Below are 27,803 nucleotides of genomic sequence, written 5' to 3'. Positions count from 1 at the left end.
GGGGTGACAGGAGGATTGGAGCGGCCAGTGGAGGTTCCCCCCCCGGCCCCCGGACCATGTCCCGCCGCAAACAAGGCAGCAAACCGCAGCACCGCAGCGAACTGAGCCGTGAGTATAGAGGCTGGGGAGAGAGAGGGGGGGGGGGAGGCGAGAGGAAGGGGCAAATTCAGGGGGTTAGGGGGGTCCAAACCGGGGCAGCCCGGGCGGAAAAGGTAGGGTTAAAAAACCTGAAGCCGGAACGAAAAGAAACCGGGCTCCCCGAGAGCGAGAGGAGGAAAATTGGGCGATAAACAGGCCCGGAGAGGTGCATTAACCCTTGCAGCCCCGCCACCTTGTTGGAGCCACAAGTGCAAGGGGCAGGTTGGAGACCACAAGAGTTTTGCATCTCCCCCACCTGGGGGCTTGGGTTTGATCTGTTGGGGGGGGGGCTTCTTTGGCCTGGCCCCCCACCCCCCCAACCTTTTTTTTTAATCCATTATCTGGGTGAGGGTTTAACCCCACTGAAAGGTGGAGGGGGTAAAAAGAGAGAGAGAGGGAGAGAGAGAGGGAGGGAGATCTGCAGCTTGCAAAGCACTCATTTTATTTGGAGCCCAGTTGGAGTGTGAAGGCAAGAGATGAGCTGTCCTTTATAGTCAGAATGAAATTTATACCAGGGCACCGAACTGTTGTTACTCATGTTACAAGCCAGACATGCCTGTTCAACACAAGGAGGAAGTCTTTGGAGGGGGGGTGGGTGGGGTGAGGGGGGTAGAACCCTCGCCCTCCTCTCCGCGGGTGGCTTTGTGTGGGGGTGGGGTGCCATCTACACAGCCTGGTCTGTGCCCGTCGCAGCCCTTTGGCTGTTAACTCTCGTCGTTCCAGCGCCTGCTGTCTTTTAAAAGGGTGTCACATCCTCGCGCGTTATCTCTCCCTCGCCCTGTCCCCAGATGGCCGGCCGGAGATTGGCAGCTCACCCGTGTGCCAACTTGAAAAGGGCCCTGCCCCCCACCCCCATCTCCTTGTGTCAGGGTGGCAACTGACCCAGGTCGGCCTCTTTCTGACCCCTCGTCCACCCTTGCCGCACAGGGGTCAAAATTCTGGGACTCCCCCCCCACCCCCCCACTAACAGCACTGTGGGTGTACCTACACCACATGGACTGCAGCGGTTCAAGAAGGCGGCTCACCACCACCTTCTCAAGGGGCAATTAGGGATGGACAATAAATGCTGACTTAGCCAGCGACATCCCATGAGAGAATAAATTTTTTTTAAAAACTTCCTTAGCTCCACCCTTGGTAACTGTGCCTTCAGCTGCCTGGGCCCCAAGCTCTTTAATTCTCTCCCCGACGCCCTCTGCCTTTCTTTAAGATGGTCCTTCAAAACCTTTGACCAAGCCTTTGGTCACCTGTCCTGATACCTGGACAACTTACATTTATCTAGCTGTCAGGGAATCTAGCAAGGTTCCTCGCAAGAGCAGTGTCAAAGAAACTTTGCCTCCAAAGCTGAGATATAGGGGCAGGTGGAAAGGAGGTGGGTTTTGACAAGCATCTTAAAGGACGGGAGGGAGGCCAGAAAGAGAGGAGTGCAGAGATCTCGGAGGGTTGCGAGGCTGGAGGGGGCTACAGCAATGGGGGGGTGTAATTTATGTGGCTGTGCGTCAAATTCAGTCTGATTTCGTGAGAACGCCTTAGGATGTCTCTTGAACTATGTTAAAGGCGCTATATAAATGCTAGTTGTTGTTGGTGTGACCTTCAAGGGTTGACAATGGAGCCCTGTGATCCATTTAATATTTTTGCACCCCTTATGACAGTAACAGAAAGGGTTACCAGTCCCTGCTGGGAGTTCCTAAGATTCTCAGCGGGGCTCGAGGTGGTGTCAATACAAGTTCGTAAGGCACCATGGCCCAATTGTGACACTCGACCTGCAAGATTACAATATCACAGGGTCAGCACTAAATTTCACCCCCCCCCACCCCCCAAGACATATTTCGCAGCCTTTTTATCGTAATTGAACTGGTTCTTCTGGGGTTGGGAGGGGTGGCACATTAGGATCGCAATGGCGGTGCACGGGGGAATGTTTACAGTGTGAACAAAAGAGCTGGGAAAATGGGGAATGCCTTTTGTTTCCTGGCTTCAAGGCTGCTCCCCCCCACCTCTCCTGGTCCGGCGTTGAGTGTGGGTGTCGGGGGGGCACAAGGCTTTTGGGAGGCGCTGGTCACTCAACATGCCCTGGTCAAGCACCTTAATAAACCTCTTACTCATCTGGTTCCTGTCCTGAGGGGGGGAGAGACATCTTAATTACGTTCTCTACCCCTGCTACTTTTGGTGCACAGGGAACCTCGTGTTGTTCAGTAAATGCACACCCAGCTCCTGTAAATTCAACAGCGGCAGCTGTGGTTCAGTGGGTAGCACTCTCACCTCTGACTGAGAAGGTGGTGGGTTCGATCCCCGCTCCAGTGGTCATGAGCACACAGTCCAGGTTGGCACTACCAGTGCCAGGACTTAGAGAGATTGCTGCACTGCTTGGGGGATGCCAGTCATCTCAGATGCGATGTTAAACTGAGGTCCTTTTTGCCCCCTCAGGTGGGTATAAAAGATCCCAGGGCCATTGTTTCGAGGGGAGTTCTCACTGATGCCCTGAGGCGGTGGGGGGGAACTCCTCAAATTAGTATTGTTGATGTAAAGGATCTGGTCATTATCTCGTTGCTGTTCATGGGAGCTTGCTGTGTGGAAATTGGCTGCCGTGTTTCCCAAATTATAACTGTGGCTGCACTTCAAAAGCGCTTTGGGACATCCATGAAAGAGGCGATAGAAATGTTCATGTTCTGCTTGGAGTGTGTAACCGGTGGAAAAGTTGCTTCATGCTACACACAAGATATGTTCAGTGAAGTAAGCAAGTGCAAGTTATTAAGCATCTAGGCTGTGACCAATCCAGTCAGCTTCATATAATAAGAGGACAGACTATGAGATCAGAGGGAGAGAGCTTACCCCAGGCTTTTCCTTGGAATCCCTTCACTGGCCTCTCTTCGCAGCCATTTTGGGCCTTGTTGTCTGTTGGTGTCGAAGGGGTGAATGTGATCAGGGCCTGGTTGGATAAGGCCTGAGAGTGGGGCCGTTGATTCAAGGCTTCGAACTACTAACATGAGGCCCACGGAGATGGGCATAGATGCCCTCCCGCCCCCAACTTTACCAGCAATAGCTTCAGCCACTCATCCACGGAACTTTTGATGGACACTACCCAGCATTGTCACTTGGATTTCAGTAAGGTCTGGTGGGGGGGTGTGGGCAGAGGGTCAGAATTTCGTATATCTTTAATCATGATGATACCCACCATTCCAGATTCTGTCATTCCTCCCACCCCACCCCACCCCACCCCACCCCTGAATTCCAAGTTGTGTCTGGGACGGGCAATTTGAGCTCCTTGAACTCTGTGTTTCGCCAGTTCTGGCCTCTTGAACATTCCCAATTTCCAACGCTCCGCTTTGGTGGCGTTTCCTTCATCCGCCTGGTCCCTAAGCTCCAGGAAGTCCCTCCCTAAACCTCCCCTTCCCCCCCCCCTTTGAGGACGTTCCTTAAAACCTACCTCACCTGCCCTAACCTCTCTGTATGTGGGCTCAGTGACAAATTTTGTCTGACAACACTTCAGTGGAGTGTCTTGGGATGTTGCATGTTAAAGGTGCTGGGTAAATAAGAATTGTTGTTGTTTTATGACCTTGGGGGTGTGTACAGACCTGTCCCTGGCGCTAGCAGGCTGGGGAGCATTTTGAGGGCAATGTGAATCGCTTGAAGAGGGTATCGCATCACCAGGAAATATTAGTTTAAAGCGTGGGGAACAATCTTAAATATTTATCAGTTTGTATACGCACAGTGACCGATTTTCCTAGTAGCTTGTAATTCTGCTGCATACAGCCTCGATTTTATTTCATTTAAAAAAAAATAATTCCTCCTCCTCCTCTAACCGCCCCATTTTAGACTCTGTGCCCTTCCCCCCCACCCCCACCTCCCCTGATCATTCCTACTCCCCCCCCTCCGATGCTAAACCTTGCCCAAACACGAAGGCAGGCAGATGTAGCTTGGGATTTATCCACTGGGACCTTCCGCAAGATTTGGCCTGAAGCAATTCACCTGACACCCTCCCTGTGTGGTGGAGCCCAGGCTCCAATCCCCAGTGATCCCAGACAAGGCCTCTCATGTTCCACTGTTTCGTAGGGAGCAAGAGGAGGCCCATGCAGCATCTCGAGCCAGACCCGCCATTACATGATCACAGCTGATCGACATAACTCCACCTTCCCGCACGACCATCCCTCGACTCCCTTAGTATCCAGAAAAAATCTATCGATTCCTGTCTTGAATATGCTCAACAACGGAGCAGAAATAGCTGTCTTGGGGTAGACAATTCCAAAGACTCACAACCCTCTGAGCGAAGACATTTCTCCTCGTCTCAGTCCAAAATGGCCGATCCCTTACCCTGAGACTGTAACCACCCCCGTGTCCTAGACTCTCCAGCCGGGGCGAATAGCCTCTCAGCAAAACCCTGTCGAGCCCAGTAAGAATCTTACACATTTCAATGTACTCTTTATGGCAGGAACCCAGGACTGTTATATCAAACATCTCAACATAAAGCTACTGTTCATAGAACCATACAGCACAGAAGGAGGCTATTCAGCCCATCCTGCCTGTGCCGGCCCTTTGAAAGAGCTATCCAAATAGTCCCACTCCCCACCCCCTCCTCTTTCCCAATAGCCCTCCAATTTTTTCCCTTTTTCAACTACTTATCCAATTCCCTTTCGAAAATTACGATTGAATCTGCTTCCATCGCCTTTTCAGGCAGCGCGTTTGAGATCACAACAACTCGCTGTGTTAAAAAAAAAAATTCCTCATCTCCCCTTCTGGTTCTCTTGCCGATTCTATCTTAAACCTGTGTCCTCTAGTTACTGACCTTCCTACTACTGGAAACAGTTTCTCCTTGTTTACTCTCTCAAAACCCTTCATGATTTTGAACACCTCTATTAAATCTCCTCTTAACCTTCTCTGGCTGTAAGCAGAACAATCCCAGCTTCTCCACACTAACTGGAGTCCCTTATCCCTTGAACCGTTCTCGTAAATCTCCTCAGTACCCTCTCCAAGGCCTTGACACACTTCCTAAGGTGCGGCGCCCAGAATTTAACGATGAGGCCCAACCAATGGCTTATAAAGTTTAAGTAGGGCTTCCTTGTTATTTTTGCACCCTATAAATCTCAGAACCCTGTGTGCATTTTTTAATAGCTTTCTCAACTTGTTTCACATTCAAACCTACTAATGGCCTGTACACAGTGAGAGTGTAATGGGCGTGTGTGAGGAGACTGTGGGCCATGAGCACGATTACCCCATGACTTCTTGCCTATACAGCATGTCGATGGTCCCTGTCTATAGTCAGCCTTGAAAAATGGTACATTTAACAGCTCCTTATCCCAGTGACCAATGGGATTGAACCTCAATATCTTAACTATCTGACACGATGACAGAATGGTTACAGCACTGAAGGGGAGACCATTCGGTCCGTTCTGTCTGGACTGTGCTCTCCAAATGAGCAATGCTCCTGGTGCCACTCATAGGAATGAGGGCTTAGGGGTAGGAGTAGGTCATTTGGCCCTCCGAGCCTGATTCGCCATTCGATACGATCGTGGCTGATCTGAAGGTGGGCTTAACTCCAATTTCCTGTCTGCACTTCCCTCCCCCCCCCATAATCCTTGACACCCTCATCCATCCTCCACTGTCCTCCGGGGAAGAGAACTCCACAGACCAACGATGCTCCGAAAGAAAGAAAACTTCTCCTCAACGCCACCTCAAAAGAGCGATTCCCCTCATCCTCAAACTGTGTCCCCGCCGCCTTCTCCCTGTAACCCAGCACATTCTTCCTGTTCAGATAATAATCTAATTCCTTTTTTGAAAGCCTCGATTGAACCTCCTCGACCGCACTCTCGGGCAGCGCGTTCCAGATCCTAACTGCTCGCTGCGTGAGAAAGTTTCTCCTCATGTCTCCATTGCTTCTTTTTAGCCAATTCCTTAAACCTCCCATTCTCCAACAATTTATTCCCTGTTGACTCTGTCCGGACCCCTCATGATTTTGAACGTTGAAAAGGGGAAGAGAAGTCTTGTTTGAGAAGGGGAGGGGAATTCTAGAGTAAGACAGGTGCGTAAGCTTGGCTCAGTAGCCAGCCTCGCTCCCGGACCGAAACATGGCCTGGCTGCACGGCCGGAGCGGGTAGCATGCTCTCCTCTGAGTCAGAAGGTTGTGGGTTCAAAGCCTCACTGTCTTTCCAAGGAGATGTTAAACTGCCCTTTCGAGCGGATGCAAAATCACAGCTACCATCCCGAAGAAAAGCAGAGAGGGGGGAGAGGTTCTTCCTGGGGCCAACATTTCTCTCTGAACCAACATCACTTTATAAAAAAAAAAATTAGCTGGCCATTTATCTCTTGTGGGATCTGCCTGTGCGCACATGGTCTGCCACATTTGCTAACTCAGTTTGTTGAAGGCCCTGTGGGACGCCCTAAGGATGGGAAGGATGCTATATAAATGCCAGTCGAACACGCCGACTGAGTTCTGACTCTCAGCTAAACCACTTGACTTGTCAAATAGTGACGAGCTCAAACCTCCCGAGTCTGTCTGTCAGTTTTGGAAAACACTGGTTGTAACTTTGGTCGGACTGTGAGCTCCTGTGTTGCGTGGCAGAGTGTGCTGTCCATTTGTGAGGGGGAGGAAATGTGCTTGAATCACCCCTTGCCACTCATTACCAGTCAGCCATGGTTCAGCGGGTAGCACGCTCGCCCCGGAGTCAGAAGGTTGAGAGTTCAAGTCCCGCTCGAGAGACTTGGGCAAAAAATCTAGGCTGACACCACCCCCAGTACTGAGAGAGTGCTGCACTGTCGGAGTTGCCATCTTTTAGATGAGACGCTAAACCTCACAGGAGGACGGAAAAGATCCCTTGGCACTATTTCACCGAAGAGCAGGCGGGTCAACTCTGGTGCCCTGGCCAATCTCTCGATCAGCATCACTGGAAGCAGATGATCTGGTCATTATCATAGTGTTGCTTGTCGGAGCTTGCTGTGCCCACATTGACCGCTGAATTTCCTGCCTTGTAACGGTGACCACACTTCAGAAGCACCCCACCGGTGCAAAGCACTCTGGGACGTCCTGAGATTGTGACCGGTGCTACAGAAATGCAAGGTCTTTCCCTCTCCTTTCTCAGGCGGAGCTGGGGGAACGTTGACGCTGAGACACCAGGTGGAGGGCTCAAGGCCGGGAGTTCAGGACACCGCCTGGGTTGGGAACTGGGGAGGGCGGAAGAGTTAAGCCAGGGAGGAAAAAGAACAAGCGACGCTGAACTTGGGTTTTAAAATAGGCCAGATTGTAGGGTTAAGTGAAGACGCCTTTAATGTCTCTGGGAAGAGATAATGCATTTATGGTGAAAGTGAACAAATACGAGGGAGAAAGGAATAGAAGGTTATGCTGGTCGGAGAGATGAGGGGTGGGAGGATGCTCCTGTGGAGCAGGAACAGCAGCATTGACTAGTTGGGCCGAATGGCCTGTTTCTGTACTGTACGTTCTAAGTGTGATGAGTTGCGATTCCAACAGTAACATGGATCCAGGAAAAGTGTCATGGAGTCAATAGGGCATAGAAAGAGGCCATTTGGCCCATCAAATCCATGCCTGATCTCTGTCAAGCAATCCTGTCAGTCCCATTCCCCTGCTCTACCCCCCCCGTAGCCCTGTAAGTTTATTTCCCTCAAGCACCCATCCAATCTTCATTGAAATCATTCATCATCCCTGCTATTACCACCCTCATGAGCAGCGAGTTCCAGGTCATTACCACTCGCTGCATTAAAAAAAATTCTTCCTCATCTTTCCCCTGTAGCTCTTACCCGAAACCTTAACCTATGACCCTTAGTCATTGTACCATGAGCTAATGGGAATAGCTTTGCTTTGTCTACCTTATCTAAGCCTGTCATCATCTTGTATACCTCTACCAGGTCTCCCCTCAGTCTCCAATTGCTCCAAGGAGAACAACCCCAGCTTCTCCAACCAAACCTTGTAGCTAAAATCCCTCATCCTTGGAACCGTTCTGGTAAATTTCCTCTGCACCCTCTCAAAGACCCTCATATCCTTCCTGAAGATTGGTGACTGGGGAACTGGACTCAGTACTGCAGTTGTCGCCTTACCAGAGCTTTTTAAAGGTTCAGCAGAACTTTCTTGTTTTCGGATGAACCTGGGGCACCTCACACCCCTCACCGCAGTATTGCGTGTCCCGAAATCCAAGACCCTGCTTAAGATCGGACGAGAGTTCGTCAGGAGCCTGAGTGATTGGAGGTGGCGGAGAGTCAAGGATTCGAGGCCTTGGGTGAGGCAAATTACTTCAACCCAAACACTGTGGGTTGCACAGCAAGACTTTTTGGAATCTGGAAGGGATGGGGAAGGGTTAATGTCCCGATGGAGACCCTCCCACACCACTGGGAAGGTCAGGGCTGAGCCATTGACCATAAAACAAAGAGAAGAGGGCGGGAAGAGGTCACTCTCAGCTAAACTGGGGGAAGGAAGGGACTCTGCCTCGTGAATGTTATTGTTGGGCACAGCAACAGGAGCAATCCCCTGCCTTGGGCTTAACATCCTAACGATTGTTGCCTTGTGCAAGTGCCTCCGTGTTGGTTTCAAATCCCTGATGGGCTTCACCCCTCCTTATCTCTGCATCCTCCTCCAGACCTACAACCCTCCGAGATCTCTACTCCTCCAATTCTGGCCTCGTGCGTCTCCCCAGTTTTAATCGCTCCGCCATTGGCGGCCGGGCCTTCAGCTGCCTGGGCCCCAAGCTCTGGAATTCCCTCCCTCAACCTCTCCGCCCCTCTCTTAAGGTGCTCCTTAAAACCTTGACCAAGCTTTTGGTAACCCTGTCCTAATAGCTCTCTAAGTGGACCACCGTCAATTATTTATTTATTTTTTGATAACGTTCCTCTAAGTCCCTTGGGGCATTTTGCTAAGTTAAAGGCGCTATGTAAATGCAAGTCATTGCTGTTGTTGACTCATCCTAGTTAGCACGAGGAAAGGCTGCAGCAGGACCCAGAACTTGGGAGAAGGAGTCCGGTAACCGGAAGTAAATGGAAGAATCTAGTATGCAAATGAAGGGGTAGGTTGTGGAGGATGCCAAGGGGTTGATTAATGATGCCTGAGGAGCGTCCAGGGGGAAGAGGTTGCTTCAGAAGATGATGTCCAAGTAGGGTAGGAGGTCAAAGGTGGGGAGTTTGGGATGAGAGTGGGAGGGGAGCTGGGAGGACATAGTGGAAGTCAAGAAAGATCGAACACAGATCCTTGGCATTCTTGAAAAAAAACATGTTGCTGGTGAGGATGGTGAAATTTCACCTCCAGCGTGGACTGACGGAAAGAAAGTCGGTATTTTCAAACTTCGGGTTAAGTGTCCGCTGTCGGTGCCCATTAGAAATTCAGGCCCAGGCTGATTGGATGATCATGTACCTCAACGCCGCTTGGGCCTCGCTGGGCTTGAGTCTGAATCTGTACCTTTAGGGTTGGCCTGAGCTTGGGGTTGAGCCCGCTAGGCCTGACTTGGGCTTGGGGGCCTGAATGTGTACCTGCGTACTTGGCTGTGAGCTTGGGGTTAAGCCTGCTAGGCCTGGCTTGGGCCTGGGACTGAGCCTGGGGCCTGATTGATAGCATGTAGCACAATAGCTGACATTGGCATTAAGAATAGCTCGAGTGAGTATAGGAAAAAATTGTGGTAACTGGTCACTGTGTTGCTGAAGCACATTGATCAAGCTGAGTAGTCAGGGGCTAGGAGTTATGGCCTTTGACAGTCCTGGGAGTGGTTACTACCTCAAATGGGAAAGAGCTCTATCCTCACTTTGGTCTCAGTGAGTAACACTCTTGCCTTCTAGTCAGAAGGTTCTGGGTTCAAGTCCTACTCTAGGGACTTGAGCACATATCTCAGGTTGACACTCCCAGTGCAGGATTGAGGGAGTGCTGCCTTGTGGGAGCTGCCGTCTTTCAGATGAGATGTCAAACCCACGGCCCCACCTGCCCTCTTGGCTGGATTTGGCCACTATTTCAAAGAAGAGTTCTCCTGGTGTCCTGGCCAAACATCTATGCCTCAACCAACAGTTTCTCTGGCCTTTATTAGATCATAAGAAATTGGAGCAGGAGTAGGCCATTCAGCCCATCATGCTTGTCCATTGAGATCGTGCCTTAATGCCACTCTCTTGCCTGCCCCCATAACCCTTGACTTCCTTGTCAATCAAAAATCTGTCTAACTCAGCCTTGAATATATTCAATGACCCAGCCTCCAGTGCCCTCTGGGGAAGAGAATTCCACAGAGTAATGACGCTCTGAGAGAAAAAATTCCTTCTCATCTACCCCTAAAACAGGGAGACCCTTTATCTTTAATCTTTGCCCCTTAGTTCTAGATTCCCCCATGAGGGGAAACATCCTCTCAGCATCTACCCTGTCAAGCCCCCGCTCAGAGTCTTATGTTTCAATAAGATCACCTCTGATTCTTCTAAACTCCAATGAGTATCGGCCCAACCTGCTCAACCTGTCCTCTTAAGACAAACCCCTTCATTCCAGGAATCAGCATAGTGAACCTTCACCGAACTGCTTGTTCCAAAGCACATATATCCTTCTGCGGGATCTTGCTGTGTGTAAATTGGCTACAAGTGACGACGCTTCAGAGGCGCTCAATTGGCTGTCAGGCGCTCTGGGGCGCTCTGAGCTGGTGAAAGGCGATATACAAATGCCAGGTCGTCTTTGTGATGGGTGCAGGAGGGAGAAATGGGGAGGACCAAGTAATAACGGGGAGAATTGTGCTTTTCCTTTTTTTTGCAGGTGAGGACGCGGAGTTGGTTGAGGTTTCGAGCCAGAAGGTTGCCATGGCGCCCCAGCCCGGCCTACGGAACCAGGACCTCCTGACCTGTGGGCAGTGCGGCCGCAATTTCCTGCTCAGCAACATCCTCGGCTTTATTGAGCACAAGAGAAGCCGCTGCCAGCGGCTTGTCCACCTGCGAGACTCACACGGGGACCCGCGCTCCCCACTCGCCGACCAACAGGCAGGGGTGGACCCTCTGGTGACCCGCGAGGGCAGGCACATAGCAAGCTTGTCAGAGATCGGCACGGAGGAGAGTACTGTGAGAGGTGAGTGGCTTTTTTGTCTACAACTAAATTGACGTGATGTTGTGTCTGCCGTCGGTTTTTTGAAGAAATTGCACGTGGTTTTTGTGTGACAGCCGTGGGCTCAGTTGGTAGCGCAGTCGCTCGCCTCCGAATTGCAAGGTTTCAGGTCCAAGCGCAGAAATCAAGGCTGACTCTTCAGTGCAGTATCGAGGGAGGTGCTGTACTGTCGAAGGTGCCATTTTTCGGATGAGAGGTTAAACCAGTGGAGCTGAGCCGCCTTCTTGAGCCGCTGCAGTCCCATGTGGTGTAGGTACACCCACCGTGCTGTTAGAGAGGGAGTTCCAGGATTTTGACTAGCGACAGTGAAGGAGCGGCTGATATATTTCCAAGTCAGGATAGTGTGTGACTTGGAGGGGAACTTGCACGTGGTGGTGTTCCCATCTATCTGCCATCCTTGTCCTTTTAGATGATAGAGGTCATGTGTTTGGAAGGTGCTGTCTAAGGAGCCTTGGTGAGTTGCTGCAGTGCATCTTGTAGATGGTACACACACTGCTGCTACTGTGCATAAGTGGTGGAGGGAGTGAATGTTTGAGGAGGTGGATGGGGTGCCAATGAAGCAGGCTGCTTTGTCCTGGATGGTGTCGAGCTTCTTGAGTGTTGTTGGAGCTGTACTCATCCAGGCAAGTGGGGAGTATTCCATCACACTCCTGACTTGTACCTTGGAGATGGTGGACAGGCTTTGGGGAGTCAGGAGGTGAGTTACTCACTGCAGGATTCCTAGCCTCTGACCTGCTCTTGTAGCCACAATATTTATATGGCCAGTCCAGTTCAGTTTCTGGTCAATGGTAACCCCCAGGATGTTAATTTTCCTGACTTCTCTGTATCCTGCACAACTCCCACCAATGGTTTCAGCAGATCAGTGAGTCTTAACACACCAGGAAGGCCCAATATACTCAGGGCAGCAGTGGGTAAGGTAAGGGAAGGTACTCTGGTTAATCTCAATTCACCCAGCAACAACAACAACTTGCATTTATATTGCGCCTTTAGCTCCCAAGGAGCTTCACAGGAGTAATGTTTGACATCGATCCACATATTAGGACAATGATCAAAAGCTTGGTCAAAGAGGCAGGTTTTAAAGGAGGAGAGAGGTAGGGAGGAAATTGCAGAGCTTGGGGCCCAGGCAGCTGAAGGCACGGCCGCCAATGGCAGAGCGATTAAAATGAGAGATGTGCTAGAAGCTAGGAATTGAGGAACTCAAGAGATCTTTGGAGTGTTGTAAGGCTGGAGGAAGTGACAGAGATAGGCAGGGCAGTGCGAGGCTATGGAGGGATTTGGAAACAAGGTTGAGAATGTTAAAATCAGGACGTTGCTTAATGGGCAGCCAATGTTGATCAGCGCACAGAGGAGTGATTGGGGAAAGGGATCTGGTGTAAGTTAGGACAGCGGCAGCAGAGTTTTGGATGAACTCAAGTTCAAGTGGGAGGCCAGCTAAGGGTGCATTAGAATAGTCAAGTCTAGAGGTAAAAAGGCACAGATAGGGATGAAGCAGCCGGTGAGGCCATTCAGTCCATCTTGCCTGTTATTACTATTTTGAAGGAGCTATCCATTCAGTCCTACTCTTTAGAGGAGGTCTCGTGGTGCAGTGGGTAGCATCCCTGCCCCTGAACCAGAAGCTCCAGGTTCGAGTCCCGCTCCAGGACTTGACGGCCAAGGAAGGTGGGTTCATAACGTGGTCGAACAGGTTGAGTGTCAACCTGCAAATCCTTCCAACACACGTCAATGGCAGGCAGTAAGAGCAGGAGAGATTCCTGGTCAGCCGGGTGATGGGAAGAAAGTTGGAGCCTCTACCATCACTATCCATAGCTCCAGACTGCAACATGCATGGAAAAGGGTATGTTGCCACAGCAACTCGGACACCCTGTAACACACACCACTCAATCGTTCCCCATGGCCCTGCAAATTTTTCCAATTCCCTTTTCAAAGTTACTAATGAATCTGCGTATTCCAGATCACAACAACTCACCGTCGGGGGTGGGGGTGAGGTGGGGGTGGGCGCAAAATATCTTCTTATCTCCCAGCTGGTTCTTTTGCCGAATATCTTCAATCTGTGCCCTCCAGTTACTGACGCTCCCATCGGTGGAAACTGTTTCTCCCTGTCTGCTCTACCAAAACCCTTCATAACTTTGAACACCTCCATCAAATCTCCCCTGAGATTTCTCTTTCCTAACGTGAACAATCCCAGTTTAGCCATTCAGCCCCTTAAGCCCATTTGGCCCCTTGATGAGATCATGGCTGATTTGTCTCTTAATCCCACTTTTCGTCCCTGGTTTTGCCCCCCCAAATAGCAAAAACCTACAGGAGCCCGGGTTTGTAATGATCTGTCATTAACTCCCAGCCTCGATAACCTTTTTAGGTGAGAGAGATCCAGATTCCCACTCCTCTTTGTGTGAGGAAGTGTTTCCTGACATCACCCTCTGAATGGCCTGGGCTCCTTTTAAGGTGATCCCACCTTGTCCTGGATTCTGTGCAACCCTGCCCCAACCCCCCTCGCCACCAGCACCAGAGGAAATAGTTTTGTCTCTCTCAACCCTATCAACTTCACATAGCTGATATCCCCGTTGTTCTTTACTTATCACTTATGCCCAATGTTACAGACCAACTTCCTGATGTTCTCTGGCCCCCCCAGGCTCCTCCAGGGCTGTTTTCTTACCTTAACCCCCAATCAGGCGGATTCCACTTTTTTTTTGTATTATTTGAGATTTCAGGACTTTGTTGGGACTGGAATGCCACACAACTCTTTATTTTTCAAGCAAAAACTGTTGTCAGGGAACCCAGTTGGGTGAGAATAGGACAGCAGCAATGCCATTGTCCCATCATTCAAACCTGGCCTTTTTTTTTTAATAGAGAAATTCTTGTCCTTGGTCTCAAATTCCTCCCTATCTCTGTAACCCTCCCACCCACGGCCCTGCGACGCCCTGAGATCTCCTACATTGCTGGCTTCCTGGCACATCTCAGCCATTGGTGGCCATGGCTACAGCTGCCTAAGCTCTGGAATTCCTGACTTAAACATCTCCTCCTTTTCCCCCTTGTTTTATTGGACATTGAGCCCTGATAAGGACATATTAAGGCAGGTGACCCCGAAAGCTTGGTCAAAGAGGTAGGTTTTAAAGGAGGCGAGGGAGAGACAGACAGAGACAGAGAGGTTTAGGGAGGGAATTCCAGAGCTTAGGGGCCCAGGCAGCTGAAGGCACGGCCGCTGATGGTGGAGCGATTAAAATTGGGATGTGCAAGAGCCTGGAATTGGATACATGGCTGCTAAGATGTGTGGGGAGGTTGTAACCCAACCCAATCCTCTCCATCCTTGACATGGACCACGCCACAGCCTTGTAGAGGTGCAGTGTGTCGTTGCATAGTGATCAGGAGCAGGAACCTTATCTGATTTTCTTACCCTACCTACCCCTGCCTGCACTGTGGGGTCAAATGTCACGATGCCCCTCCACTGACCCAGCATCTATATTTCCCTGGTAGCTACCACCCAGTTGCCCCAGGTGAAGGCAACAGACTCAAGCACAGGACAGGGACGGGGCCCGAGACCCTGGGGATTGTTCCCCCCCCACCCCCAACTCCCTCTCCTCCACGTCTCTGGGAGCACGGGATTCTGGCTGAGGCTGTCTCTGACACACACACACACACACACACACACAGCCCCCTCTCCATCCCGTGCGCAACACCGGACGCTGGCGGGCCTGTCTCGCGCACGGTCGATTGGCTCCCGCTCGTTGTCTGTTCAGAAACAAACAAAACAAACCACAGTGCGTAGCTTTAAAAAAAAAAAAGTCCCCTTGGCCTGAAGGAGGAAGTGAATATTCAAATTGTGCATCTGCAGCTCGATGAGCTTCTGCTTTTCTTGAGCGGCCGGGGCCCATTAAACCCCCACATTGGGCCTGCTGCCACTTCCTCAGGAGGAGGGCTGGGATTGCCATGGTTACGGGCACTGGGGTCCGCCAGTGACCGGGTTTGGGGGGGCCGGGCGGAGGGGGGTTGGGGGGTGGACTGAAGGAAGGGAGGGAGGGGGATAAAGGGGGCATTAGAATCATCGCTACGAAAAGCGTGAGAGCGAGACTTTGTGCCCTCGTGGCGTTCCTTTCTCTGTAGGCCCCAGACTCCGAGCCTCTGCAGGGCCCAGCAGCAGCGCGCCAGGAGAATGCCCAGCGCCCGGTTATCTTGTGGCTGCCTCTCACCTGCGCCGCAAACCTGTTCAAACCGGTATTTGGCAGCCACGCCTTTAACCTTAGGGTTCCTGGAGCAGAGCCAGGACAGTCAGACAGATAATCTAAACATGTTTATAAGAGGAAGCTGTTGGCTAAGGGAGGGCAATTGTGCTGGTGACTGCAACGCCAGCACAGGGCAGGACTCTACGTGCCTATCTCGCCCTCCCGAGCTGCAAAGACACCTCCCACATGCTGTTCCCCATCGTGTTAAAATCAACATTTGTTCCACTGTCTCTGTCTCTTTCACAAGGGCCTCTGGGATCCCTCACCCTCCCTTCAGCTGACGGACTAGCAGACTTGGGAACGGTGCCAACCTCTGAGTCACAAGGTCACGGGTTCAGGCCCCAACTCCAAAGACTTATCAGCCTGATACGCTTTCAGTGCCAGCAGTGAGGGAGTGTGCCATCTTTTGGTGAGGCATTAACCTCTGCCCTCTCAGGTGGAGGTAAAAGGTCCCCACCCGAAGAAGAGCTGGAGAGGTCTCCCCCCGTGCCCTAGGCCAACATTTGTCCCTCAAGCAACGCCTAAAAAAAAATGACGGGATTATCTGGTCATTATTGCTTCGTTGTCGTGGGAGCTTGCTGTGCGCAGTGGTCTGCTGTGTTTCTGACATGGCAACTGCACTTCAATAAAACACCTCATCAACTATCAGGCACTTTGGGGAATCCTGAGGTTGTGAAAGACGCGATAGAAATGCAAGTCTTCCTTTTTTTTCAACCCAAGTTTCACACCATTTTACCACTTTCCATTTCCCTCGTTGGCTCCGGCGCTAACCTTTCACCCGGGTTTCTCAATTAATCAAAAAGGGCAAACTTCGGGAACCTGTGGTCTGAATTGACCTGCCGCTTCCCCCTCTAGTACCTGGGTGAGATCGCTGGGTTCCCATCCTAGTGATCTGAGGCTCCGTCACAGTTTTTAAGGGACATTTTTAAGGTTTGGTAGATCCCTCCACAAACCCCTTTCGCCCCCCTCTACCTCTCTCTCCTCCTTCAAGACTCGCCTTAAAAGTCCACCAAACCTTTGATCACCTCTCCTCCTTTGGCCTGGCATCAACTTTTGGTTCACTTGTGCTCCTGTGAAACTAAGTTAGAGGCGCCATAAGTTGTTGTTGAAGCATTGAGTTCCTCGGGTTGGTTTCCACTTGTGTCATGAGGGGGCAAGGGAAGGCGTATAATTCTACACTAACTGCCAGGTTAGTTGACCGGGGATGGAGGGGGGTGGGGGCGTGTGGTGTTGGGGGGGCGACAGGGTGACGCCTTAAAGGTAACCCATCATCAATGACAGAAGCAACGTTAATAATAGCATGGACTGAATGGGCCGAATGGCCTCCTGTGCTGTATTGGCTCCATGAATAAGGGTTAGGGCACTGATCTATTGGCTATGGACACTTCTGCTGAAACTGACTCTAAATCTTTGTGTAACATTGAGTCAGGTTTGTGGGGTCAGGCATGAGCACAATGGGCTGAATGGCCTCAGAATCACAGAGTGCAGAAGAGGCCCTTCAGCCCATCGAGTCGGCACCGACACGTGAGAAACACCTGACCTACCTACCTAATCCTATTTACCAGCACTTGGCCCATAGCCTTGAATGTTTTGAGGTGCCAAGTGCTCATCCAGGTACTTTTTAAAGGATGTGAGGCAACCCGCCTCCACCACCCTCCCAGGCAGCGCATTCCAGACCGTCACCACCCTCTGGGTAAAAATGTTTTTCCTCACATCCCCCCTAAACCTCCTGCCCCTCACCTTGAACTTATGCCCCCTTGTGACTGACCCTTCAACTAAGGGGAACAGCTGCTCCCTATCCACCCTGTCCATGCCCCTCACAATCTTGTACACCTCGATCAGGTCACCCCTCAGTCTCCTCTGCTCCAACGAAAACAACCTTCTGTGCTATAACCATTCCATGATTCTATAAGTCCTACTCCAAGACTTGAGCACAAAAGTCTAGGCTGCCGGTCTGAGTGCAGCACTCAGGATGTGCCACGTTGACAGAGCTGCTGTCTTTCAGATGAGACGTTCAACCGAGGCCTCGCCTGCCCTTTCGTGTGGACGTAAAAGACCCCAGGGCCCTATTTTGAAGAAGAATAGGGGAGATTCTCCACAGTATCCTGGTCAATATTTAACCCGCAATTAACATCTCACGAAGAAAAAAAACAGATTATCCAGTTACTATCAAGTTGCTGGTTGTGGGATCTTGCTGTGCGCCGGGTTTCTTACATTACAACAGTGAGAACAGTTCAAGAAGGAGTTCGTTGACTGAAAAATGCGTTGGGACGTCCAGTGGTTGTGAAAGGCACTATATAGATGCAATTCTTTTCTTCTTCCAATTAAAAAATACGGAATTACCACCCAAGCCATGCAGATTAACAGCACCCCATATGGCAGAGCCTCACAGACTATAACAATGCAATCTGCAGCCCGCACATCTGTGCTGACCTCACCTAGTCCCGGGGACGATAACAGGTCAAGTAGGGTTGGTAACGTTTTCCTCCAAAGTGATTGAGTTTGGACACCCTGTGATGGCTCCCTTGGCCAAATGTCCTGCTCAAGAATAGCCATTCGGGGGGGGCGGGGAGGCGCTTGAGTGTGACCAGCTCCTTGGAATGGGAACCCGGCCCATCGGAAAGAGGAAAAAGGTCTTTACTCTGCATTTCACTGCCGTCTTGAGTTACACGCCATGGTGGTTGCCCTTGGTTACCGGCCTAGCTGTAATCTCTCCCGACACAGGCCTGGAGCAACATCACAGCGCAATCTGAAGCACTCAGTCAAGCTTTTGTTAATTTGCATATTAACATATGTCTCCAAATCCCTGAGGTGTTGTCTGTTCATTAATATTCTTCCCTGCTCCGAATCCTGGGACATTTCCCTGTGGAGTCCCCTGTTCATCTCTCAAATTAACATTCGCGGGTGTGGGATGGGGAGGTGAGGGGGGGTGGGGGGGGTGGGGAGAGAGAGCGAATTTGCATTTTTTAATTAGTCTGGATAATTATTTGCTGAATATTCATTCGAGCGACTGCCTCCGGAATCATCTCATCCAGGACTCGGAGAAAATATCCTTACCCCTGGAAGCCCTCAACGCATCACGGGATTAGTAAGATGCACCTGTGTCAGGTCCGGTGAGACTGACTGCAAAAAAAAAACAAAAGGAAAATGATTAACCCTCGAACCGTGACAGGGTATTTTTCTTTTCTGATGAGCGGGGGTATCGGCTACTAGGAGCTTTCACAACCGAGCCTGATGTCTCCACCCCAGCCCCTACCACTTCCCCGTCAAGGTCCACTATTGCAACAGATCCCACAAGGGCCAACCGGAACACGGACCCTGGTTGAATATTCCTTTTGTTCCTCCCCCACCCTTGGCCTGCTGCTCCTTTCCATCCGCAGCTGATGTTTTGAAAGAGAGAATGACTTGCATTCAGATAGCCACCCTCCACAACCTCTGACTGTCCCAGAGCGCTGGTCCGCCCTTTAAGTGCTCCTTTTGAAGTCTAGGGGCTGTAATGTGGAAAACACAGCAGCCAATTTGCGCACGGCAAGACCCCACAAGCAGCGCTGAGATAATGATCCCGGGTAACCTGCTCTTTGCGACGGTGACTGAGGTGTAAACGTTGGTAAAGGCGCCAGGGAGAGCTCCCCTGCAAGAGGACGGACACGAGATCCTTTACGCCCACCTGAGCAGGCAGAAGGGGCCTCGATTTAACATCTCATCTGAGGGAACGGCACCTCCAACAATGTAGCCCTCCCTCAGTATTGTACTGGGAGTGTCGGCCTGGTTTTTTTTGTTGTGCCTGAGCCTCTGGAGTGGGGCTTGAACCCACAACCTTCTGACTCAGAGGTACCAAGCTGCTGCATTTGTACTTCTGAAGCGTAGTGGCTGTCGAGCATAAACTCCGGCGCCATAGGATGGTTACAGCAGAAGAAGGAGACCATTATGCCAGCCGCCTTATGTCAATGGGCTGAATGGCCTGTTCTGTGCTGTAACTTCTACACTGGAAAGTTCATTTGGGTTCAGAGGTCAGTGGAGAAGAGGGGCCCTCAGCTCCTTCCACTGTAGACACGAACCTGGGAATCAACAACCAAACAATCGTGACAAAAATGTGACGGGCAGAGGTTAGACGTCTCAGCCAGGAAGTGGGTACAGATGTAATATATTAATAGATGTATCAAATACGATACCAAACAGCAAACACCGCTAGCAACGCTGTCACCGTCAACAACTTGCATTGGTGCAGCTTCTCAAATGTAATAAAATCTCTTGGGACAATTCACAGGCATCAGGTCAAAGTAAATGCGACACAAGAGCCATCAACCGGGGATATTAGAGGGCTTGTGACCAAAGGGCTGGTGAAAAGGTTTTAAGGAGTGTCTTAAAGTGGGGGAGAGAGAGAGAGAGAGAGGCAGAGAGGCCTAGGTAGGGAATTCCAGAGCTTTGGGCCCAGTTAGCTGAAGGCACAGCTGCCAAAGGTCAAGATCAGAAGGTCGGATTGGAGGAGCGCAGAGATCTCTGAGAGAGGGTTGAAGGAGTTTACGGAGATAGAGAGTGGGGGGTGGGGGGTGGTTGAGACCTTGGTGGAATTTGAAAACAAGGATAAGAATTTGAACTCTGAGGAGTTGCACAACCTGGAGCTGATGTAGGTCAGCGAGTGTGGGGATGATGGGCGAGTTAGCCTGATGTTTCCTGACAGTTGTTCCTGAATTGTGTCTGCGGCGCTGTGTGGCTAGGTTTGTAATGACCGCTATTTCTTTCTTTTCCCCCCCACCCCCTCTCCACCCCCACCCCTACCTCAGATGAGTTGGAGCCGGCTTATTACATCTGCACCTCGTGCGAAGAGCCCTTCTCCAGTGCCAGGGTCCTGCTGCGCCACGCCCAGTACAACCACGGCCTCCACATCTACTTGGAACTGGATGACTCGGAGAGGATGGGCGTCTCGCCTTCGCCCGGCGCTGACCAGCCTCCGGCCGCCGCCGCCGCCGGCCCCTTCGAGGGCCCTCAGTGCCCCGAGCCCCGGTTCCGCGGCCTCTCCCCCGCCAGCTCCTTGCTGTTCACCCCCTCCCTCCGCTGCCCGCCGGACTACAGCGACAGCGGCTCCGAGGAGGCCAGCAACCCGCCCGCCGTCGGCCCCCCCGCGGAGCAGGCCTTCCCCCGCCAGCCGCCGGGCAAGGAGATGGACTTCTCCCGGCGGCTGCGGAGGCTGGCGGGCGGGGTCGGGGCCGGCGCCCGGCCCCCCTTCCCCCCAGGCCCCTCCCCGCCCCCACCCCCCGCCGCCGGATCCTCCAGGCCCCACGGGCGCAGCAAGGAGTGCGAGTTCTGCGGCAAGAGCTTCAAGTTCCCCAGCAACCTGGTGGTGCACCGGCGCAGCCACACGGGGGAGAAGCCCTACCGCTGCCCCTTCTGCGACCACGCCTGCAGCCAGTCCAGCAAGCTGAAGCGCCACATGAAGACCCACCTCAACCACGCCGGTGTCTTCAATGGCTGGGCCAGCCCGCCGCCCGAGGGGGCTGTCAAGGAGGAGAGCTACCGGCACCGGGCCTACCCGGCGCTCGGCCAGGAGAACGGCGAGGACGCGGACGCGGACGGACACGCCAGGCCCCAGAGCCGCGGCTATTCGGCTCTCAGCGTCGGCGCGCTGCTCGCCGGGCAGGACGACCTGGACTTGAAGGTGAGCCGCGACGGGTTATTTTACACGGCCCCCCCACCCCACCCTCCATGCTGCCAAAGGAGGCCGTTCAGCCCATCCTGCCTGTGCCGGCCCCTCCCCCTGCAGAATTGTCCTTTTTCAAGCCTTTACCCAATTCCTTCTTGAAAGTTAATGTTGAATCTGCTTCCGCCAACCTTCCAGTTCGCTGCGTAAAAAAAAAAATTCCTCTCTGGGTTTCTTATTTATTCATTCACGGGATGTGGGCGTCGCTGGCTGGGCCAGCATTTGTTGCCCGTCCCCAATTGCCCCTTGAGAAGGTGGTGGGTGAGCCGCCTTCTTGAGCCGCTGCAGTCCCTGTGGTGTAGGTACACCCACAGCGCTGTTAGGGAGGGAGTTCCAGGATTTTGGCCCAGTGACAGCGAAGGAACGGCTGATATGTTTCCAAGTCTGGGTCGTGAGTGGCCTGGAGGGGAACTTGCAGGTGGTGGTGTTCCCATGTGTCTGCTGCCTTTGTGGTAGAGGTTGTGGGTTTGGAAGGTGCTGTCAAAGGAACCTTGGCGAGTTCCTGCAGTGCATCTTGTAGATAGTACACACACTGCTGCTACTGTGCGTCAACTGTGGAGGGAGTGAATGTTTAAGGTGGTGGGTGGGGTGCCAGTTAAGGAGATTGCTTTGTCCTGGATGGTGTCAATATTCTTGAGTGCTGTGGGAGCTGCATTCATCCAGGCAAGTGGGGAGTAATCCATCACACTCCTGACTTGTGCCTTGTAGATGGTGGACAGGCTTTGGGGAGTCCGGAGGTGAGTCACTCACCGCAGAATTCCCAGCCTCTGACCTGCTCTTGTAGCCACATACGGCTGGTGTAGTTGGTTCATTTCCTAAAGAACATTAGTGAACCGCATTGGGTTTTTTTTTACAACAATTGACAATGGTTTCATGGTCACCATTATGTAGACTAGCTTTTAATTTCAGATTTTAAAAAAATTATTAATTGAATTCAAATTCCATAGCTGCTGTGGTTCGAACACATGTCCCCAGAATATTAGCCTGAGCCTCTGGATTAATAGCCCAGTGACATTACCACTACGCCATCAACTACCCCCCTGGTTTTTTTGCCAATTATCTTCAATCTGTGTCCCTCTGGGTCACTCCTGCCATTGGAAACAGTTTCTCCTTATTTACTCCATGAAAACCCTCCATGGTTTTGAACTCCTCCATTGAATCTCCTCTTAATCTTCCCTGCTCTAAGGAGAACAATCCCAGCTTCTCCAGTCTCTCCACATTAACTGAAGTCCTTTCACCCCTGGTCTAGTAATTCTCCTCTGCACCCTCTCCAACAGTGCGGGGCCCAGAACTGGACACAGTCCTCCAGCTGGGGTCTGAGTAGCGTTCTGTAAAACTTCTTAGATTTATATCCTGTGTCTCTATTGTGTGATGATTGGACCAAATTAGTTAGTGTTGAGCCAGCAATGTTCATGGCTGTCAGCCGTGGCTCAGTGGGTAGCACTGCCAGCGACTTGAGTACAAAATCTAGGCTGATATTCCCAGTGTGGTACTGAGAGAATGCAACATTGTCAGAGGTGCCGCCTCCCAGATGAGATGCTAAATTAAGGCTCTGTCTGCCTCTAGGGTGAACGTAAATGACTTCTACTTTGAAGGAGAGAAGGGAAATTCCCTCCGGGGTGTTATGGCCAATGTTTATCCCTCAGCCAACATCACAAAACAGATATAAAAGCAAAGAACAGCGGATGGTGGAAATCCCAAACAAAAACAGAAACAGAAATACCTGGAAAAACTCAGCAGGTCTGGCAGCATCGCCCCACCCGCTCTCAAGCCCACATGACCGTCCTTGGCTGCTGCATTGTTCCAGTGAAGCTCAACGCAAACTGGAGGAACAGCACCTCATCTTCCGACTAGGCACTTTACAGCCTTCCGGACTGAATATTGAGTTCAACAATTTTAGATCATGAACTCCCTCCTCCATCCCCACCCCCTTTCCGTTTCTTCCCCCTCCTTTTTGTTTTTTCCAATAATTTATATAGATTTTTCTTTTCCCACCTATTTCCATTGTTTTTAAATGTATTTCCACCCATTGTTTATCTCTACTTTTCAGCCTTTTTAATATTCCTTCACCCCACCCCCACTAGGGCTATCTGTACCTTGTTTGTCCTGCTTTCTACTCTTAATTAGCACATTCCTTTTAGATAATATCACCACCTTCAACACCTCTTTGTCCTTTTGTCTGTGACATCTTTTGGTTATCTCCACCTATTACTGGCTTCTTGTCCCAACAACAACCCCCTCCCCTTAAACCAGCTTATATTTCACCCCTTTCCTATTTTTACTTAGTTCTGTTGAAGGGTCATGAGGACTCGAAACGTCAACTGTGTTCTTCTCCGCCGATGCTGCCAGACCTGCTGAGTTTTTCCAGGTATTTCTGTTTCACAAAACAGATTACTTGGTCATTGCCACTGTTTGTGGGAGCTTGCTGTGCACAAATTGGCTGCTGCATTTCCTACATTACAACAGTGACCACACTTCAGAATTTGCTTTGGGATGCCCTGCGATTACGCAGTGTGACCTGGAATGCGCTGCCTGAGAGTGTGGTGGTGGAGGCAGATTCAATGACGAATTTCAAAAGCACATCAAGTAATTTATCTGAAGATTAAAAAAACTCGCAGGGCTGCAGGAGTAGCCGAGTTGCTCTTGCAAAGAGCTGGCACGGGCACAATGGGCTGAATGGCCTCTTCCTGTGCTGTAACTATTCCTATCTGGATGAAAAAAAATCAGCCAGAGTCCCCCCCATTCCTGATGGCTGCCCATCTACGTGTGTCCGACCTGGGGTGAAGACAGACTCGAGCTACTGACCCGTCCTAACTCGGGTCATGTGTAAAGTTGATAGTGTGGCGACGGTACTGAACCTGCAACCCAAAGGTCGTGAGTTCAAACCCGAAATCGTGGCCGGGTCGCGCAAGCGAATTCACTAAATCCGGCCGCTTGTGGGCCGGAATCAGAAGGAGCTGACCACACAAGTTGCCGGGAAAAAATCCCAACTGACTCATCAACCAGGCCCCTTGTCTGGTCCACTTCTTATTCAAATCCACGGTACTCGGTCCGCAACTCTGGTTGGGTGCATTTGGGGAGCTGTCGTCACATGATCAACCGCCCTCCTCACGCCATTGGTCCAACGCTTCCATCGTTGCCGCGTCCCCTTCTCCCTACGGCCAATCGGAATGCGAATGGGCTGTTCATTACCTGATTGGATGGCTCCTCACTGTCAATCAAACACCCCTCCCCCCCACCCCGTCTTTCTCCCTCCACATTTGATGCTTAATGCTTTAATTTTAATTTAATTTCTGGTCTATCCTATTAATAAGGAAAATTTGAGAGAAAAAAAAGCAGTTTTTTAAATGCTCCTCCAAATTTTCTTCCAGGGATTGGCTCATTGCCAGATCCTGGTGATTAATCATCAACTCCAGGTCAATCTTGGTGAGTTGGCAACCCTATGTGGGGTTCCTAACGCCCTCCCAAGTGGCCTAGAAAGTCAGTGGAGCGAATAATCAGGGCAGATAGAAGGGATGTGGGATAAGAGATGGAGCTTTGCCTATGCTGCCGAGAGTACACATGAAAAAAACATATACTTGAGGGATGGTCACTGGTCTGTGGAACCCATACACCCAGGAACTGCCAGACAGCATGGCAGCAGTTGCAAGATCGCAAGAAATAGGAGCAGAAGTAGGCCATTCGGCCCATCGAATTTGCTCTGCCGTGTCATAAGATCACGGCTGACTTGATTGTGGCCTCACCTCCACTTTCCTCTCTGCACCCTCCCCCCACCACCACCATAACACTTCACTCCCTTGTCGATCAAAAACCTGCCTAGCTCAACCTTGGATATATTCAGTGACCCCCCTCCCGCCCCAGCCTCCACTGCTCTCTGGGGGAGAGAATTCCAGTGACACTCTGAGAGAAGAAATTCCTCATCATGTCAGTCTTAAATGGGAGACTTGTGCCCCCTCGTTGTTCCCCTTATCTTTAAACTGTGCCCCCTCCCCTCCCCAACGAGAGGAAACATCCCCTCAGCATCTACCCTGTCAAGCCCCCTCAGAATCCACGAGTGATCTTATATGTTTCAATAAGATCACGTCTCATTCAGTGTATATATTTGTGAATAGCGTAGGTGCATTTAATATCTCAATAAACACACGAGAGAGAAAGACATTTCTTCACTCAGAGGGTTGTGACTCTTTGGAATTCTCTAACCCAGAGGGTTGTGGATGCGGTGTTGTTGAGTAGGTTCAAGACTTTGAGATACTCAGGGAATTAGGGGATTTGGGAATAGTGCGGTAGGTGGAGCTGAGGTTGATGATCAGTTGACTGGCAGAGCAGGGTTGAAGGGCTGAATGGCCTACTTCAGCTCCTATCTCACATGAAGTGTGTTGATGTCCAAAAGGACATGGGTGCCCTTGTTCATAAGACACTGAAAGCCAACTTGCAGGTGCAACAGGCAATAAGGGAGGCAAATGGTATGTTAGCCTTTATTGAAAGGGGATTTGAGTACAGGAGTAAGGAAGTCTTGATGCATTTATATAGAGCCTTGGTGAGACCACACCTGGAGTATTGTCCTGGATGGTGTCAAGCTTCTCCAACAACACTCAAGAAGCTTGATTGGCACCCCATCCACAAACATTCACTCCCTCCACCACCAACGCACAGTAGCAGCAGTGTGTGTACCATCTACAAGATGCACTGCAGGAATTTGCCAAGGCTCCTTAGACAGCACCTTCCAAACCCATGACCACTACCATCTAGCAGGTCAAGGGCAGCAGATAGATGGGAACACCACCACCTGGAAGTTCCCCTCCAAGCTACTCACCATCCTGATTTGGAAATATATCGCCGTTCCTTCACTGTCACTGGGACAAAATCCTGGAATTAACAGCACTGTGAGTGTACCTACACCACATTGGACTGCAGTGGTTCAAGAGGCCGGTTAACCACCACCTTCTCAAGGGCAATTAGGGATGGGCAACAAATGCTGGCCCAGCCAGCGAAGCTCACATGAATTTTTTTTTAAATTGTGTACAGTTTTGGTCTCCTTACTTAAGGATGGATGTATTGACCATAGAGGGAGTGCAACAAAGGTTCACCAGGCTGGTCCCTAGGATGGTGGGATTGTTCAATGCAGAGAGATTGAGGAGACTGGGTCTGTATTCTCCAGAGTTTAGAAGAATGAGAGGTGATCTCAACCCTTACAGGGCTCGACAGGGTAGATGCAGGAAGGATGTTTCCCCTGGTTGGGTGTGTCTAGAACCAGGGGACACAGTCTTAGAATAAACGGCAGGCCATTTAGGACTGAGATGAGGAGGAATTTCTTCACTCAGAGGGTTATGAACCTTTGGAATTCTCTACCCCAGAGGGCTGTGGAGACTCAGTCGCTCAAAGCAGAGGTCGATAGGTTTCTAGATACCAGTGACATCAAAGGTCAAGGGGATAGTGTGGGAAGATGGTGTTGAGGTAGAAGATGAGCCATGATCTAGTCAAATGGCGGAACAGGCTTGAGGGAGCTAATGGCCTGTTCCTGCTCCTATGTTGCTATGACTAGGATATGTAGATCAGGTGAGATGGAGTGGAGCGGGAGGTGGCTCGTGTGGAGTATTTGGACCAGTTGGGTTGACAGTCTTGTGACTGTGTTGTAGATACAGTGTAAGATGAGAGATCCCTGGTCTCTGCGTGACAGCGATTAGAACAGTCTCATCTTCAAGGTAACTGTGGGAGGAGGGACATAGACACAGACGTAGACCTGATGGGCCGGAAGAGCCTGTTTGCTGAGCTGTCGAATTCGCCATAAATCTAATGTAAATTTTATATGCCGACAGATTAAAGTCCTGAAGGAGGAACCAGAGTCGGGTGAGGATCTGCAGCCAGGGGATCTCAAGGGGCAGTCGGACTGCGAGGGGAATGAGGCCCTGTCTGAATCTGAACGCTTCAACACGGAAGGGGATGTCGACTTTGCCAACGGTGAAACCGAGCCTGCCAGGGTCTCACCGCCGCCGCCGGGCCTCGCCAATGGCTTTGGCTTCCACTCCAAGCGGCTCCTCGGGCCTCCGGCAGGCCCCAGCCTCCTGCGGGCGCCCCTCAAGCCGGTCAAGGCCGAGAAGGACCTCCTGTCGGAGGACGGCCGGAACTTCTACTCCCGGTGGCTGGCCGACTGCGCGGCCTCCCGCCAGCCGCCAAGAGGGCACCCCTCCTCCGCCGCCCGGGCCTCCCCCTCCTCCGAGAACTCCGGCGAGCACGCCGGCTCCTGCTCCTCCAGCCCGCCCCGGGACGCCTCGGCGGACAGCGGCACAGCCAGCGGGCACAGCACGCCGAAGCGGGTGGGCGTCGGGCGAGGCGGAGGGGACGGCCGGCGCCGCAACACCTGCGAGTTCTGCGGCAAGACGTTCCGCAACGCCAGCAACCTGACGGTGCACCGGCGCAGCCACACCGGTGAGAGGCCGTACCGCTGCGAGCTCTGCAGCTACGCCTGCACCCAGAGCAGCAAGCTAACTCGCCACATGAAGACGCACATGCAGCCGGGCAAGGAGGTCTTCCGCTGCAACACCTGCAACATCCCCTTCAGCATCTACAGCACCCTGGAGAAGCACATGAAGAAACGCCACAGCGAACACCTCCAGGAGCCCCAGCTATCCAACTAAGGGGGGCATCGCAGCCAGGTTTATTGGGCGGCTTCGGGGTGTACAAGGCCTGAACGGACCCCCTCCTCCTC

General features: G+C 51.5%; 1 protein-coding gene across 1 annotated transcript; it reads left to right on the top strand.

Moving 5' to 3' along the window:
* Nucleotides 1-27,803, top strand: LOC144671477 (B-cell lymphoma/leukemia 11B-like). Its single transcript, XM_078533413.1, has 4 exons — nucleotides 1-108; nucleotides 10,841-11,146; nucleotides 20,184-21,055; nucleotides 26,914-27,803. The coding sequence occupies exons 1-4, from the start codon at nucleotides 57-59 to the stop codon at nucleotides 27,730-27,732; spliced, it is 2,049 nt and encodes a 682-aa protein (XP_078389539.1). The 5' UTR covers nucleotides 1-56; the 3' UTR covers nucleotides 27,733-27,803.

The sequence above is a fragment of the Cetorhinus maximus genome, chromosome 32 (assembly GCF_964194155.1).
Source record: "Cetorhinus maximus chromosome 32, sCetMax3.hap1.1, whole genome shotgun sequence".
Lineage (NCBI taxonomy): Eukaryota > Metazoa > Chordata > Chondrichthyes > Lamniformes > Cetorhinidae > Cetorhinus > Cetorhinus maximus.
The sequence above is the reverse complement of the archived record's forward strand: the minus strand, read 5'-3'. Positions and strand labels throughout refer to the sequence as shown.